This window comes from Podarcis pityusensis (assembly GCF_964106645.2).
Source record: "Podarcis pityusensis genome assembly, chromosome: 4".
NCBI lineage: Eukaryota > Metazoa > Chordata > Lepidosauria > Squamata > Lacertidae > Podarcis > Podarcis pityusensis.
In genome coordinates, this window is record NC_138027.1 from 76,247,123 (window position 1) to 76,260,895 (window position 13,773).

The following is a 13,773-nucleotide window of genomic DNA, read 5'->3' on the forward strand; positions in this document are numbered from 1 at the left end:
TTGTATTACTCAATACAATTGGGGGGCACCAAGCTGGGGAAGACTGGATGATGATGATGATGATGATGGTGATGATGATTACCCTGTCCATCTGGCTGGGTTTCCCCAGCCACTCTGGGCGGCTTCCAACCGAGTATTAAAAACATGATACAGCATTAAACATTAAAAACTTACCTAAACAGGGCTGCCTTCAGATGTCTTCTAAAAGTCTGGTAGCTGTTTTTTTCTTTGACATCTGATGGGAGGGTGTTCCATAGGGTGGGCGCCACTACCGAGAAGGCCCTCTGCCTGGTTCCCTGTAACCTCACTTCTTGCTTTGAGGGAACAGCCAGAAGGCCCTCGGAGCTGGACCTCAGTGTCCAGGCTGAATGATGGGGGTGGAGACACTGCTGCAGGTATACAGGGCCGAGGCCATTTAGGGCTTTAAAGGTCAGCACCAACACTTTGAATTGTGCTCGGAAATGTATTGGGAGCCAATGTAGGTCATTCAGGACTGGTGTTATATGGTCTCAGCAGCCATTCCCAGTCAGCAGTCTAGCTGCCACATTCTGAATTAATTGCAGTCACCTTCAAAGGTAGCCCCACATAGAGCTCTTTGCAGTAGTCCAAGCAGGAGATAACCAGAGCATGCACCATTCTGGTGAGACAGTCTGCAGGCAGGTAGGGTCTCAGTCTGCGTACCAAATGAATCTGGTAGACAGTTGCCCTGGACACAGAATTGACCTGCGCCTCCATGGACAGCTGGGAGTCCAAAATGACTCCCAGGCTGTGCACCTGGTCCTTCAGGGGCACAGTTACCCCATTCAGGACCAGGGAGTTCTCGACACCCACCCTCCCCCTGTCCCCCAAGAACAGTACTTCTGTCTTGTCAGGATTCAACCTCAATCTCTTAGCTGCCATCCATCCTCTAACCGCCTCTAGACACTCACACAGGACCTTCACTGCCCTCACTGGTTCTGATTTACAGGAGATTTAGAGCTGGTATAGAGGCTGTAAGTAAAACAGTATGTTCCCTTGGAGCTAATTCCCACAAAACAAGATTCTATGTGCCCATAATGTACATAGTCTAGGCTGCATCAATAGGAGTATAGCATCTAGATCAAGGGAAGTAATAGTGCCACTGTATTCTTCTCTGGTCAGACCTCACCTGGAGTACTGTGTCCAGTTCTGGGCACCACAGTTCAAGAAGGACACTGACAAACTGGAACGTGTCCAGAGGAGGGCAACCAAAATGGTCAAAGGCCTGGAAATGATGCCTTATGAGGAACGGCTAAGGGAGCTGGGCATGTTTAGCCTGGAGAAGAGGAGGTTAAGGGGTGATATGATAGCCATGTTCAAATATATAAAAGGATGTCACATAGAGGAGGGAGAAAGGTTGTTTTCTGCTGCTCCAGAGAAGCGGACACGGAGCAATGGATCCAAACTACAAGAAAGAAGATTCCACCTAAACATTAGGAAGAACTTCCTGACAGTAAGAGCTGTTCGACAGTGGAATTTGCTGCCAAGGAGTGTGGTGGAGTCTCCTTCTTTGGAGGTCTTTAAGCAGAGGCTTGACAACCATATGTCAGGAGTGCTCTGATGGTGTTTCCTGCTTGGCAGGGGGTTGGACTCGATGGCCCTTGTGGTCTCTTCCAACTCTATGATTCTATTCTATGTATTGTATCCAAAATTCAAGCTGTTCAGTATTTTCACACAGTTTTAATGAAGAATGTTACTTGTATTGTAAGTTTTGTAAGGAAGTCAACCTTTCATATTTTCATAGGTTTTTTTAAAAATAGCTTTTAAAAAATAAAACAGCTTAACATATTATTTCTAATGTTCAGAAACTGGCACAACATAATCTTGTTTATTTTATTTAAAATCATACGCTCTGACATTGAACCAGGTAAGGCTGCTTACAACAGCAAAAGTCAGAGATGAAATTGGGCAACAAAGCTAACAAATTAATTAGAACACTGCAATAGAGATTCATCAGTAGAACTATTGCATAATCATCAGTAAATAGTTATAATTTGCAGGCACCACACAAAAGCTTAGTTAAGAATATGTGCAACAATACACCATTTCACTTCGTGCCACATTATTCTTCTAATCTAATTTTGTAAGTGTAAGGTGTATGGGATGCAGGTGGCACCACAGAGCCTAGGACTTGCCGATCAGAAGGCCAGTGGTTCGAATCCCCGTGACGGGGTGAGCTTCTGTTGCTCGGTCCCTGCTCCTGCCCACCTAGCAGTTCGAAAGCAAGTCAAAGTGCAAATAGATAAATAGGTACCGCTCCGGTGGGAAGGTAAATGGCTTTTCCGTGTGCTCCTCTGGTTTGCCAGAAGCGTCTTAGTCATGCTGGCCACATGACCCAGAAGCTGTCTGCAGACAAACGCTGGCTCCCTCAGCCAGTAAAGCGAGATGAGCGCGCAACCCCAGAGTCGTCCGCGACTGGACCTAATTGTCAGGGGTACCTTTACCTTTAAGGTGTATAGGATTCAAATTAGATTTTTCCTCTGGTTGTAGTTGTCTGCCTTTTTTCTTCTATGTCAGGACTGTGAAATAAATCTCAGCCCCCCCCCAGTGGTTGGTTTTTTTGCATATAACATGCTTCAAACATAAACAGAGGAAGTGGTAATGTGATATGTGCAGTATATATACTCTTAGCAGTTAATCCCTACCTCAGAGATATTTTAGAGGTAAAGTACCAGCTTCCTCACCCTCTTATTTAGTTAACTGTTTACAAGCCAAACTTTTTTAAATTAAAATAGGCATGTCCAAAGTCCATTTCGGGGGCCTAATTCAGCCCGCCCTATGGTAGTTTATTTTCTAGGGTAAAATCCTAAAAAATCCTCCAGAGCTTCAACTTAAAAAGCTCAAGAACTTCATTCCTGAAAAAAGGTTAACAACTTTGGTCGGCCCTTTGGTCGGCCCTCATGGTCCTTCACTTCATCAAATCTGGCCCTCTTTGAAAAAAGTTTGGACACCACTGAAAAGAAGGAGAAACCCGTTGATCACACATATTGGGTTCCTGATTCTTTTTACTTTTTGTGTGTGGGTGGGCAGATTCCATCTAAAACCGCAGATGCATTTTCATTCCTTTCATTAATTGACCAGCTCTTTATTTTTTTGATTATTTTCTTTTATGATTCCTTCCTTAGGGATTACAGTAATGTCCTTAGGCTGCTCATAAGCCTTTCAAGTGTTGGGTTTATCTCTGGGAACAGAGTTTCCCTTCGCCGTTGGATGATGCTCAAGAAAGCAGCTGGAATCAGTTGTGCGACATAATTCCAAATCACTTGACAATTGTTTCTGTGTATCTGTCTTCATACGTATCATGTTATGAAGGCGGAAGGAAGATTGCCTCCCGCTTTTGGCATTTCCTCCTAGACGTTGTTAACTGTATCAGACTTCATTTATTTGTTTGGCTGCTTGAAGAGGTTTCCTTGATACATAAAAATCTGCTGAACAAGAGCGTGAACTGACTGAAATGCTTATGGGTGGTGAAAGTCAGTGTTTCAAACTGGTTGACCCAGGGATGTTCTAGGAACGAAAAACCAAACAAAGCTATGCAAGTGTGGGCCTGATCTAGATGGGAGACAATTGGGAATCCCATGTATGATCAGAATATAAGACAGTAAGTATTCTAGAAAATTTCCAAATGATCAGAAAGTGCCTTAAAAAGGAGAAGGATTGTAGAGCATCTGGTTTGCATCTAGGCTCCAGGTTCAATTACTCCGGCATCTCCACGCAGGGCTGGAAGTATTCATCTGAAGAGGGCCGGAGAGAGGAAAGGTCCATACAAGTCTTGCCCACAACATCCCTTTGCTTGCTGGCCCATGTTCAAATCTCTTCACTTTCAACACAAATGTCTAAAAGTGGGAGGTCTCCAGCCTAACAGCCTTTTTTCTACGCTGTTAAAGGTAAAGGGTAAAGGGACCCCTGACCGTTAGGTCCAGTCGTGACCGACTCTGGGGTTGCGGCGCTCATCTTGCTTTATTGGCCGAGGGAGCCGGCGTACAGCTTCCGGGTCATGTGGCCAGCATGACTAAGCCACTTCTGGCGAACCAGAGCAGTGCACAGAAACACCGTTTACCTTCCCGCCGGAGCGGTACCTATTTATCTACTTGCACTTTGACGTGCTTTCGAACTGCTAGGTTGGCAGGAGCAGGGACCGAGTAATGGGAGCTCACCCCGTCGCGGGGATTTGAACTGCCGACCTTCTGATCGGCAAGTCCTGGGATCTGTGGTTTAACCCACAGCGCCACCCACCTATAGATAACTTAGAACACCTTTTTGACCATTGGGTGGAGTTTATTTTGTACCCTATGTCATGCTCCCGTTCGTCTTTAATCATGGTGAGGGGATTTGTAGTGTCTTGGAGTAGTATTTTATATATTGTAGATACCATCCCTTTTCTGTGTCCCTCTATTGTTAAAGAAGGTTCCCCTGTAGGCCTGATACCATTGTGAAGGTGTTATGTTCTTTGGTTAATGTGGTTGCTGGGTTTATGGGGTCTGGGGTTGTGACCATAAGGTCATCTGCAAAGAGCCCAAGTTTGTAGGTATTCAGAAGCATGCTTACTCCAACCTCGGAGACAAAGTACAGACATCCTGGCTAGTAGCTGTGCTTTTCTTTCTGAATTCTAGCTGTAACATCAAAATTGCAATGATGTTTATATTAGTTAAACTCAGTGATAAATATGCTGAAGAACATAGACTGAGAACTAACATGGGGAGGAAATTGGCAGGAGAAGAATGAGGTCATGTATCTTTTTGTAATTTGTAAGGAAATACAGTAAATATGTTTCCCACACGCTACTCACATGTTCTTTTGTTAGAGCCAGCCATGAAAAAATGCCAGATTTATTCAGAAATCATCTGCCAAGGCTTGCTTACATTCTCATACTGTGATTCCTTCTGGGTGCAATTAAATGCATATTAGGAAATGCATTCCCCTACAAACTACCACAAGCTGTTTTGCAAGCCACAGATCCCACAAAGCTATTTGGAGCTCAGGTAGAACATTTCGCTTTCTCTCATTGCAACTATTTCAGTGTTCACATGCATTGCACATGGCTAAGGTGGTGTGGCAAATCATGGCTCACTGCAAATAGCAGAATAGTTGCTAATAGCTACTGCCAATAATATACACAAGGTGCCTTATATTCTGAGCTGCACATTCCTATGAACATTTACCAGGATGTGATTTCCACTGTGTTGAGTGGGAAGTGTGTGCATAGGATTGCCCCATGAATTCCTAACATAAAGCAGCTTTTATTCTGGAAAAATTGGGAAAGTCACAAAACCTAGGCTGATAGAGCCAGCAATCAGAGCCATTATAAAACAGCAACTTTTCTGTTTTCATCTTCTTATCAGTCACACATCATGCATATAATTCTTACATGGCTTCTACATCAAACCAGATTGCTTCTTGACATTTTTCCAAAACCAGGTCATTCAACCACACCACCCGGTGGGTGCTCATAAACATCTGTGTTTTCAGCTGTGCTCTTTGAAATCTTCCAAACAAATTGAAATGAACCACTGTTCTATTTTCAAAATACAAAAAGGAAACCTTTTGAAGAAGACTTGCTTTTGCAAATAAAGAAATGCAACCAAAGGTAAATATCGTCTTCTTCTTCTTGTTCTTTTCTTCTTGTTCTTCTTCCACATTTTCCAGAATGCTTTCTTTAGTCTAAAGTCTTAATACGTTTACACAGAACAAACCCTATCTAATAAACTGTTGTCTCAATCTAGAACTCATCTTGCTACTGATTCAATGCTATCTTATATCTTCAGTGCTATCTTTCTTAGATGATTGGATGGCTTTGAAAGAGAATTAGACTCAACCAGACTCACCCAGCCCTACTATGTTAAATACGTATTCTGTAGTTGACCTCCTTTGTAATGTTTTATTTTAAAATCTTTAAGATAACATTCTAGTTTTCTGTTATGCTGCTTTGACTATATACTCTATATTTGACTTTCTTCAGATTGTTTTATTTATGTTTTATTGATTTAATATGCTGTAAACCGCTTTGAAATTTTTCTTAAAAATAGAAAGTGGCATAGAAAATTTTTAAAGAGACATTTATGGAGAAAAAGGCTAAAAATGGCTACTAGCCACTGTTAAGTATAATTGTTTAATTGACACTGAAATGGAGAATGTCTGATTGTGTGTTACTGAAGGCTTTAACATGGGGATTTTCTATTTTAAGCTCACTGAACATATATATATAGGTTGATAACTGTTACTGTTTTCTGCTAGTTCTGATGAGGTGTTTAACTTTAGATCACATGGAAGGCTACTGAATTGCAAATTCACCATCTTGGAAGGGTGGTGGCTGTTGTCTTTTGTTCCCAGCCAGTGGGGGAGTAAGGTGCCTCTCCAGGAACTGCATAGCATTTGGGGCTGGAATGAAGGCAGGCTAATGGAGCCTGTGTGAGAGAAAGCTAGGTTTGTCAGCTCTAATTATAAGTTATTTTATTTTTTATAAGATGCTGAGCATGTGTTTGGACAAGATATTGTGAAACTGTTTGGATGTAACATTTATTGGGTTTTGTTCTGTTATGAGGAAAGTTATGCAAGGAAGGTTTTGAATGGGTCTGGATAATGTTTTATTCCAAAAGGAGTCTGTTTTTATGCACCCAGTTGCTTCAAGCTGCATAATACTTTAATATCTGCAATTGCCACAAAGGCTAGGTTCTACCGCTACTGTTGGAGTTGATATGCCTCCAAATGCCAGTTCCTGGGAATCACAAGTGCTGTTGTGCTTAGGCTTCTGTTTCCTTAGGCACCTGGTTGGCTGATATAAGAAGAGGATGCTGTAGTAGATGGGCCACTAACCAGATACAGTAGGCTCTTCTCATCTTCTTATGCTGAGATTCCTGAGTCTACCTTTATTTAATTTTGGTGGGGGGTAGAAGAGAAGAATCGGTCATCCGCAATACCATTTTCATTGTCCTTGACTACTTAGTTATAATGTTTCTTGAACAATACTTCAGATACAGACTATTTCAAACAGAGTAGTTTGTTTACTCTGTTTGTTTAAAATAGTTATTAACAGGGGAGGCCTCAGTGAAGCTACAAGCTGTGTATTTGCTTGGCTTTGCCTTCCTCCTGCAAAAACATTTGTTTCACAGCAAAAACAACTCCTGATTCACTTCTAATTACTTGGTAGGTGTGAAGGGAACATTACCAGGCATTGCCAAAAATAAAGATGGTGCTCTTAGTGATTATTTCCATCCTCTGGAAAAGATGGGTCTAGGCCAGAATTGCGAATTGCAGCCAGACAAGAAGGCTCCTGGAACACAAAGGTCTGCCTGGCAAACTCAGACCCAAGCCAAGCTAGATGGCTCTGGCTTCAGGAAAGAACTAGTGGCTCAATTGCTCATTTTTAAGCACAAGCTCATGGAGAGCTGGAGCACAATGTGGAGCCAAGATGGCTGTGTTTGGCATGCATCTTGGTCACATTGCAACATCGACCTCTGAAACTCTAGACATGGGACTTCAGAACTCAGAGCAATTATTATTTCTGTGTTGAGAAAGCAAACTTGATTAAGAAAAATCTGGAGGCAATCAGATGAAGAAATGTTCGTTTTTGTGGATGTTGGAAGGCATAGAAGACTGGGAGAATTTGGCTTTAATGCAAGTTAACATGGTTGATGACAGATATACTGGGATTTGAAATAATAGGTGCCCACTTTGAACGAGCACACAGCATGCATACACCTAAAGACACCACTCTTCCAATATACATTACTTCTCACAATTCATTAAAAAAAGAGAAATAATTATGAAATTGAGAAAAATTAATGATTAATGAAGGAAAGCCAATAATGGTACTTCAAAATTCTAGCCAAAAGACTAGGTGCAGAATTCAGTGGCCAGGTTCATCATCATCATCATCATCATCATAATCATCTTTGAGGTTGGTAATGGGCATGTTGCGAAAGGCGGGAATTCAGTACTGCTGGGGCTTCCATTTTAATTTATCTGTTGTCTGAAATGGTACCACTCACTCTAAAATGAGGAAGCCTTCATGATTTCAACAGCATGTGGCTTGGAACCCCCTGAAGCTACCAAAGTTGTTGAAGAAGGAGGAGAAGGAGAAGGAGAAGCAGGACCTTCACATTGACACATTGCTTGGGAGTGACAAAATGGCGGCTGAACTTCACTGAGAAGACCAGCTCTGAATGACAAGCCAGGCAGACCAGACAAAGGACAACCACCAAGACCAGCTCAACAAAGACAGATACATATAATATTCCAAGTATTATGATGTCTACTACTTTGCTTGATGTTTTCATCTTTATATGCTATATTTCTAGGAGTCAATTTACTACATCTTCATATATTAATAACATGGGTTGAAGCGCAGGGCGGGGGGGGGGGAGAGAAGATCAGTCCCATCCCCATATTTTTATAGTTCACTAAGAGAGGCAGGGACGCGCGTGGCTCTGTGGGTTAAAACAGAGCCTAGGACTTACAGAAGGTCAGCGGTTCGAATCCCCACGACGGGGTGAGCTCCTATTGCTCGGTCCCAGCTCCTGCCAACCTAGCAGTTTGAAAGCAAGTCAAAGTGCAAGTAGATAAATAGGTAGCACTCCAACGGGAAGGTAAACGGCATTTCCGTGTGCTGCTCTGGTTCGCCAGAAGCGGCTTAGTCATGCTGGCCACATGACCTGGAAGCTGTATGCCAGCTCCCTCGGCCAATAAAGCAAGATGAGCGCCGCAACCCCAGAGTCAGTCACGACTGGACCTAATGGTCAGGGGTCCCTTTACCTTTACCTTTAAGAGAGAGGCAGGAGTGGGGTTTCTTCCTGGTTTTCTTTAATTTATATTAAATTCACTGTTACAGCAACTTCCCCCACAATGGAGTAGTTTTTACCTTAAAGTCTAAGTTCTCATTCTATGCTTAAGGACATAGACAAAGATTCTGTGAAAGTAATATAGCCTTTTTGATCAGACCGTATACTTTCTTATCTACTTGATATGTCTTGCCAATTTGTTGTGAAACTGAGGACTAGGTAATTAACATTACAGCTTTTTGTTCTCTGTTACATCATTTTTAGTCCTCTTCTGCAAATATTCATGTAGTGAGTGAGAAGGATCTATGTTCTCATACTACTAGCATGCCTGGAGAACCTGAAAAATATGTATGTTTGGGGGGCACGTGAAACTAAAACATGAAGGGTCCTTTTTCATGGAAAACCTCCATGTAGAGCCTCATAAGGTGATTTATAAAAAAATATTGAACTGAAAAAAGCAGATAAATCACTGACTTCAACCTAATATATTGCTTGAATGCTTCACCTATAGCACTGCCATGACCATCATCATAATCATTTTAAACTGGGTACTGTACTCCACCATAGCTAGAAGTGACAATAGCAGGCTTTCAGTGGGAAAGGGTGTTTTCCTTGTTATTGATTGATGGTGGATTAATACTTTGTATGACCTTATTGCTTTTGACTGTTTCGCGGTATCATTGCATTCTTTGCTATTTATTGTAAGTCACATTGATAACTTTTTCAGTAAAAAACAATGGATGAATTTAAATTTTTTTTAAAACCTACCATCTAGGTCACATAGGTCCACATGGTTTGATATACATTTCCTTTTTATTGCCTTTTTTTAAAAAAAAAAAATCTTGAAATATTGAGGTGCCTCTCTAGGCAGGAACAAAATCTTCCAGTCAGCATGCTATGCCTGGACACTTCCATACTACTTGGTGCCAGTGTTATTCTTCTAGAAAAAGAGGTGCTAGAACTCACCATGAACTCCTTCCTCTTCCCCTTAGAATGGCAATGGCACAAATCTGAGAGCTGCTGGAACTCACCTGAGAGATTCCAGAACCCACCTGAGAGGTGCTGGAACTGAGTTCTGGTGAGTCCCCCCTGAAAAAAGCCCTACTTGGCATACAGAAATATAGGATGTCCCTATTTTTACCAGAGAAATGTTGGAGGGTATGAAACAAACAAAACAGCACATGGAAGGAACTGGAATTTAGTCTAGCTCTGAGCACGTTTGCAGATCCTTGTTGAAAAGCTTTGAACATTAAATGTTTGGGATGTAATCTTAGGGAAGGTCCTGCTCTGTGGCAATTATGCATGATATAATCACTATAAATAAAGGTGGGGAAACAGTTTTTGTTTTACCTGGAAGCATCCTCCCCACCCCACCCAAAAAAAATTGGTTCACCCATGGAATCTGCTAGAGTTGTGCTCTATTTTTCGTAACTACTGCAGGAACTTACCAAATGATCTCATATGCTGTCTGCTCCATCCTAATCCCTGTCACCTGGAACTCTTACTAGAGTCATAAATCATGAGTGGGGTTGATAGTAATTTTGGCTCAGGAATAGCCTGTCAAGTGCCTGTGATGGAATCTATGGTGGTGGCAGCCAGAAAAAGGCCTATCAGGCAAATTTCAGGAGCTGCTGCCAGACCTTTCCTTCAGAGTGGCATGGGCTGCTATCAGGAAGTGTCTGGCAGTTTTAATTTTGGAGGGAGGGTCCCCCAATGAGAAGATTTAAGGATACAGCGGTACCTTGGGTTACAGAGGCTTCAGGTTACAGACTCTGCTAACCCAGAAATACTACCTCAGGTTAAAAACTTTACTTCAGGATGAGAACAGAAATCGCGCAGCGGCAGCAGGAGGCCCCATAAGCTAAAGTGGTACCTCAGGTTAAGAACAGTTTCAGGTTAAGAACGGACCTCCAGAATGAATTAAGTTCTTAACCCGAGGTACTACTGTATATTACTGCATCTGTTCTGAAGACAGGGGTTTCTCCTCAAAAAACTTTATTCAGACTGGTGTGTTTTTAGTGGTGGTGCTAATGCGAATACTAATTAAAAAACAAAGTAAAACTGAAAGTGAAACTGATGAGGCTACTCAAAGTCAAGAAGTAGCACCATGAAGGATAACGCAGGAAGGCAGAGTTATAGGCTGCCACCAAACAGGGGTGCCAACTTGAATAAAAATATGCAGGGGCAGGTAAGCCCCGCATCATCAATCACAAGACACGGTGCACACACACCATTTGAATGGCAATGCCCATTAGCTTGGGGGAGGGGGGTGTCTAAATTTTTTTATTGGAGGGCCTGAAAGGACCTCAGCTCCTAGGAGTTGGCTCCAGAGCCACTAACCATGCCACTGCCCACTTCTCTTTTCTGGTTGAGACGGTAGTGCTACTCAGTTGTGCTGGAAGGCTGGAAAACAGGCAACAAAGCAGCTCTGGGGGCAGGGGAACGGGAATATACTTGATGAAAATCACAGGAATGCACTTGAGCCAGTGTGGTGCAGTGGTTAAGAGTGGTAGACTCGTGATCTGGGGAACCGGGTTCGCGTCTCCACTCCTCCACATGCAGCTGCTGGGTGACCTTGGGCCAGTCACACTTCTCTGAAGTCTCTCAGCCTCACTCACCTCACAGAGTGTTTGTTGTGGGGGAGGAAGGGAAAGGAGAATGTTAGCCGCTTTGAGACTGCTTCGGGTAGTGATAAAGCAGGATATCAAATCCAAACTCTTCTGCTTCTCTTCTTTGGGAAGGACATTGTTTCGATTCTGTGGCACAAATCAGTCTGCAAATTTTGTCCATACCAGATGAAAAGGCTGCTGTGAAACTACCCCACATGGGATGTCCGTCCGCCCATAGTGACTAGAAATGCATTCAAGTTTATTATCTGCCCTCTCCAACATTTCTGTGTGATGCCAAGGCTGAAGAAAGGTGGGTGTGGGCCTAGGAGTTGATTGGCTCCCCATGGATGCAACTGTTCCCACCATGTGGAAGGGAAAGCAAGACTGTCTCCTGGTTGTGATCCTCCCGTAGTCTCTGTGCTCTACTAAATATATTACTATGTTACTCTGGCTGCTATAATTTGTTAATTTGAATAAATAAGGTTGTTTGGAAGAGAGAGCGAGAGAGCGCTACCTTGTCATCCAAAATGGCACCTCAATTTTTCCTGGGTGGGGGCTTGAACCAAAATTGAATAGAAAGGAAGTAAAATAAGCCCTTGACGGACAGTACACTGTCCTGAGTGCTGACCCAAAAGCTGCATAAGATTAATCTAGAGGCCAGTGGGGAAACTGCGTAGGACTGGTAGTTTATAGTATGTCTGAAAGAAAACCATATGCCTATTTCTACTTCAGTGAATAAAGGTCACAAGAAAAACATCTGGGATATGATTAGCTATCACACAACCTTTTAAATAATGCTATGGACAAATTAAGGGCATTGTGAAATTACTTTTTAATAGGCTATGTCTCAGTCTGCGCCAAATCTTGATTTCCTGGAATCATTTTTTTAATCATCTGTTTATCATTCTTGCTGTGGAATCAAGCCAAGTGAAGCAGCACAACTAGATACTTTGAAGTCTAGTAATGCTACCACAATTTCCACTGTGTGTGCCTGAACTACTGACAGGACGCCTTTCCAATTAACAAAGTAGCACTTAGCTCGGCTTTCCCAGTGTGACTTTCCAGGATTTCAGGTATACAATTCCTGCGGTGGCTGGCCCATTAGGGCAAATAGGATATTGTTCTACTAACCTCAGTCTTGATTCCTCCAAGACCACCAGTCTGCATTCTTACTTAAAACCAGCCCTGGCTGCCTGCTTACTTCTCTGTAGTCCTTGTACAACTGAGCAGGGAGGTGGATGGGGACAAAGTAATTAGTTGGCTAGTCCAGTAACGGCTAGACCAGGCACGTCCAACAGGTAGATTGTGATCTACTGGTAGATCACTGGAAGTCTGTGGTAGATCACTGGTAGATCACTGCCTCCCCTCAAAGAACCTCAACAACTTTGGCTCCCCTAAAAAAAAGCTCATTTTTTTGCCTTGCATCCCCCAAAAACGGGGCTTTCCTTCTCCCAAAAAAAAAGCTCAATAACAACTTTGATCTGAATGCCTAAAAAATGGGCCTTCCTCCTCCCCAAAAAGCTCTTTGACCTGAATCCCCCAAAAGGGGGTAGATTACTGCCAGTGTTTAACTCTGTAAGTAGATTGCAGTCTCTTGGGAGTTGGCCATCCCTGGTCTAGACTATGTAGAACAGAGATAGACAACAAGATGTTGCTGAACTACAACCTGCACCATCCCTCACCACCAGCCATGCTGATGGGAGTCATAGTCCAACAATATCTGGAGGGTGCAACAGCTGCTACCCTTGCTCTAGAGGGCTTATCCTTCTTTAGGTGGAGATGCCTAGATGGCAGATTAGCTGGGAATTAACCTGTAAACTTGCAATTCAACTGGTTTCAGTACCTTGATCTGTGAAACTCACCTAGGCTGGATCTACACTGACCTGTTTAACATTATTTTCCCCTGTTAGAAAGATATAGATATGTCATTCTAAAATGCCACAGGGCATACCTGTTAATTACCTTGGCTTTTGGGGGGGGGGTGAGTGTTAAATGTAAGTAATACCCGGCCACGCCATTTTCCAAAACGCTGTTTCTTTCCCTGCTAGGATGGAAGAAGCAAAAAAACGGGAGGAGAAACTGACCACTGTCCCTTGAATACCATTGGAGGAGGGATCAGAGTTTGAATGCAGTAAAAAAAAAGGGCAAAACACTACATAGGGACATATGAGCAGTGTTTCACCTATATGGCTGCATAAAATGATTAAAAATTAAGTGATAAAAAGACAAGGTAATAATGCATTATGAATGTAAAAAGTAGGATGTCATGTGTCCATCTGCACCAGGGGTAGTCAACCTGGTCCCTACCGCCCACTAGTGGGCGTTTTAGGATTCCGGGTGGGCGGTAGGGGGGGCACATGTTATTGCAG

At 42.8% G+C, this 13,773-nt stretch overlaps 1 protein-coding gene across 1 annotated transcript in view; it reads left to right on the forward strand.

Annotated features, from left to right (window-relative positions):
- Positions 1 to 5,578: 5,578 nt before the first annotated feature.
- The window catches only part of LOC308476376 (uncharacterized protein), a 65,672-nt gene continuing 57,477 nt past the window's right edge, over positions 5,579 to 13,773 (forward strand). Inside the window, exon 1 of the mRNA XM_081003919.1 lies at positions 5,579 to 5,605. Within this exon, the coding sequence (XP_080860045.1) occupies positions 5,594 to 5,605 (12 nt within the window). The 5' untranslated portion in view covers positions 5,579 to 5,593. The remainder of the gene's footprint in view (positions 5,606 to 13,773) is intronic.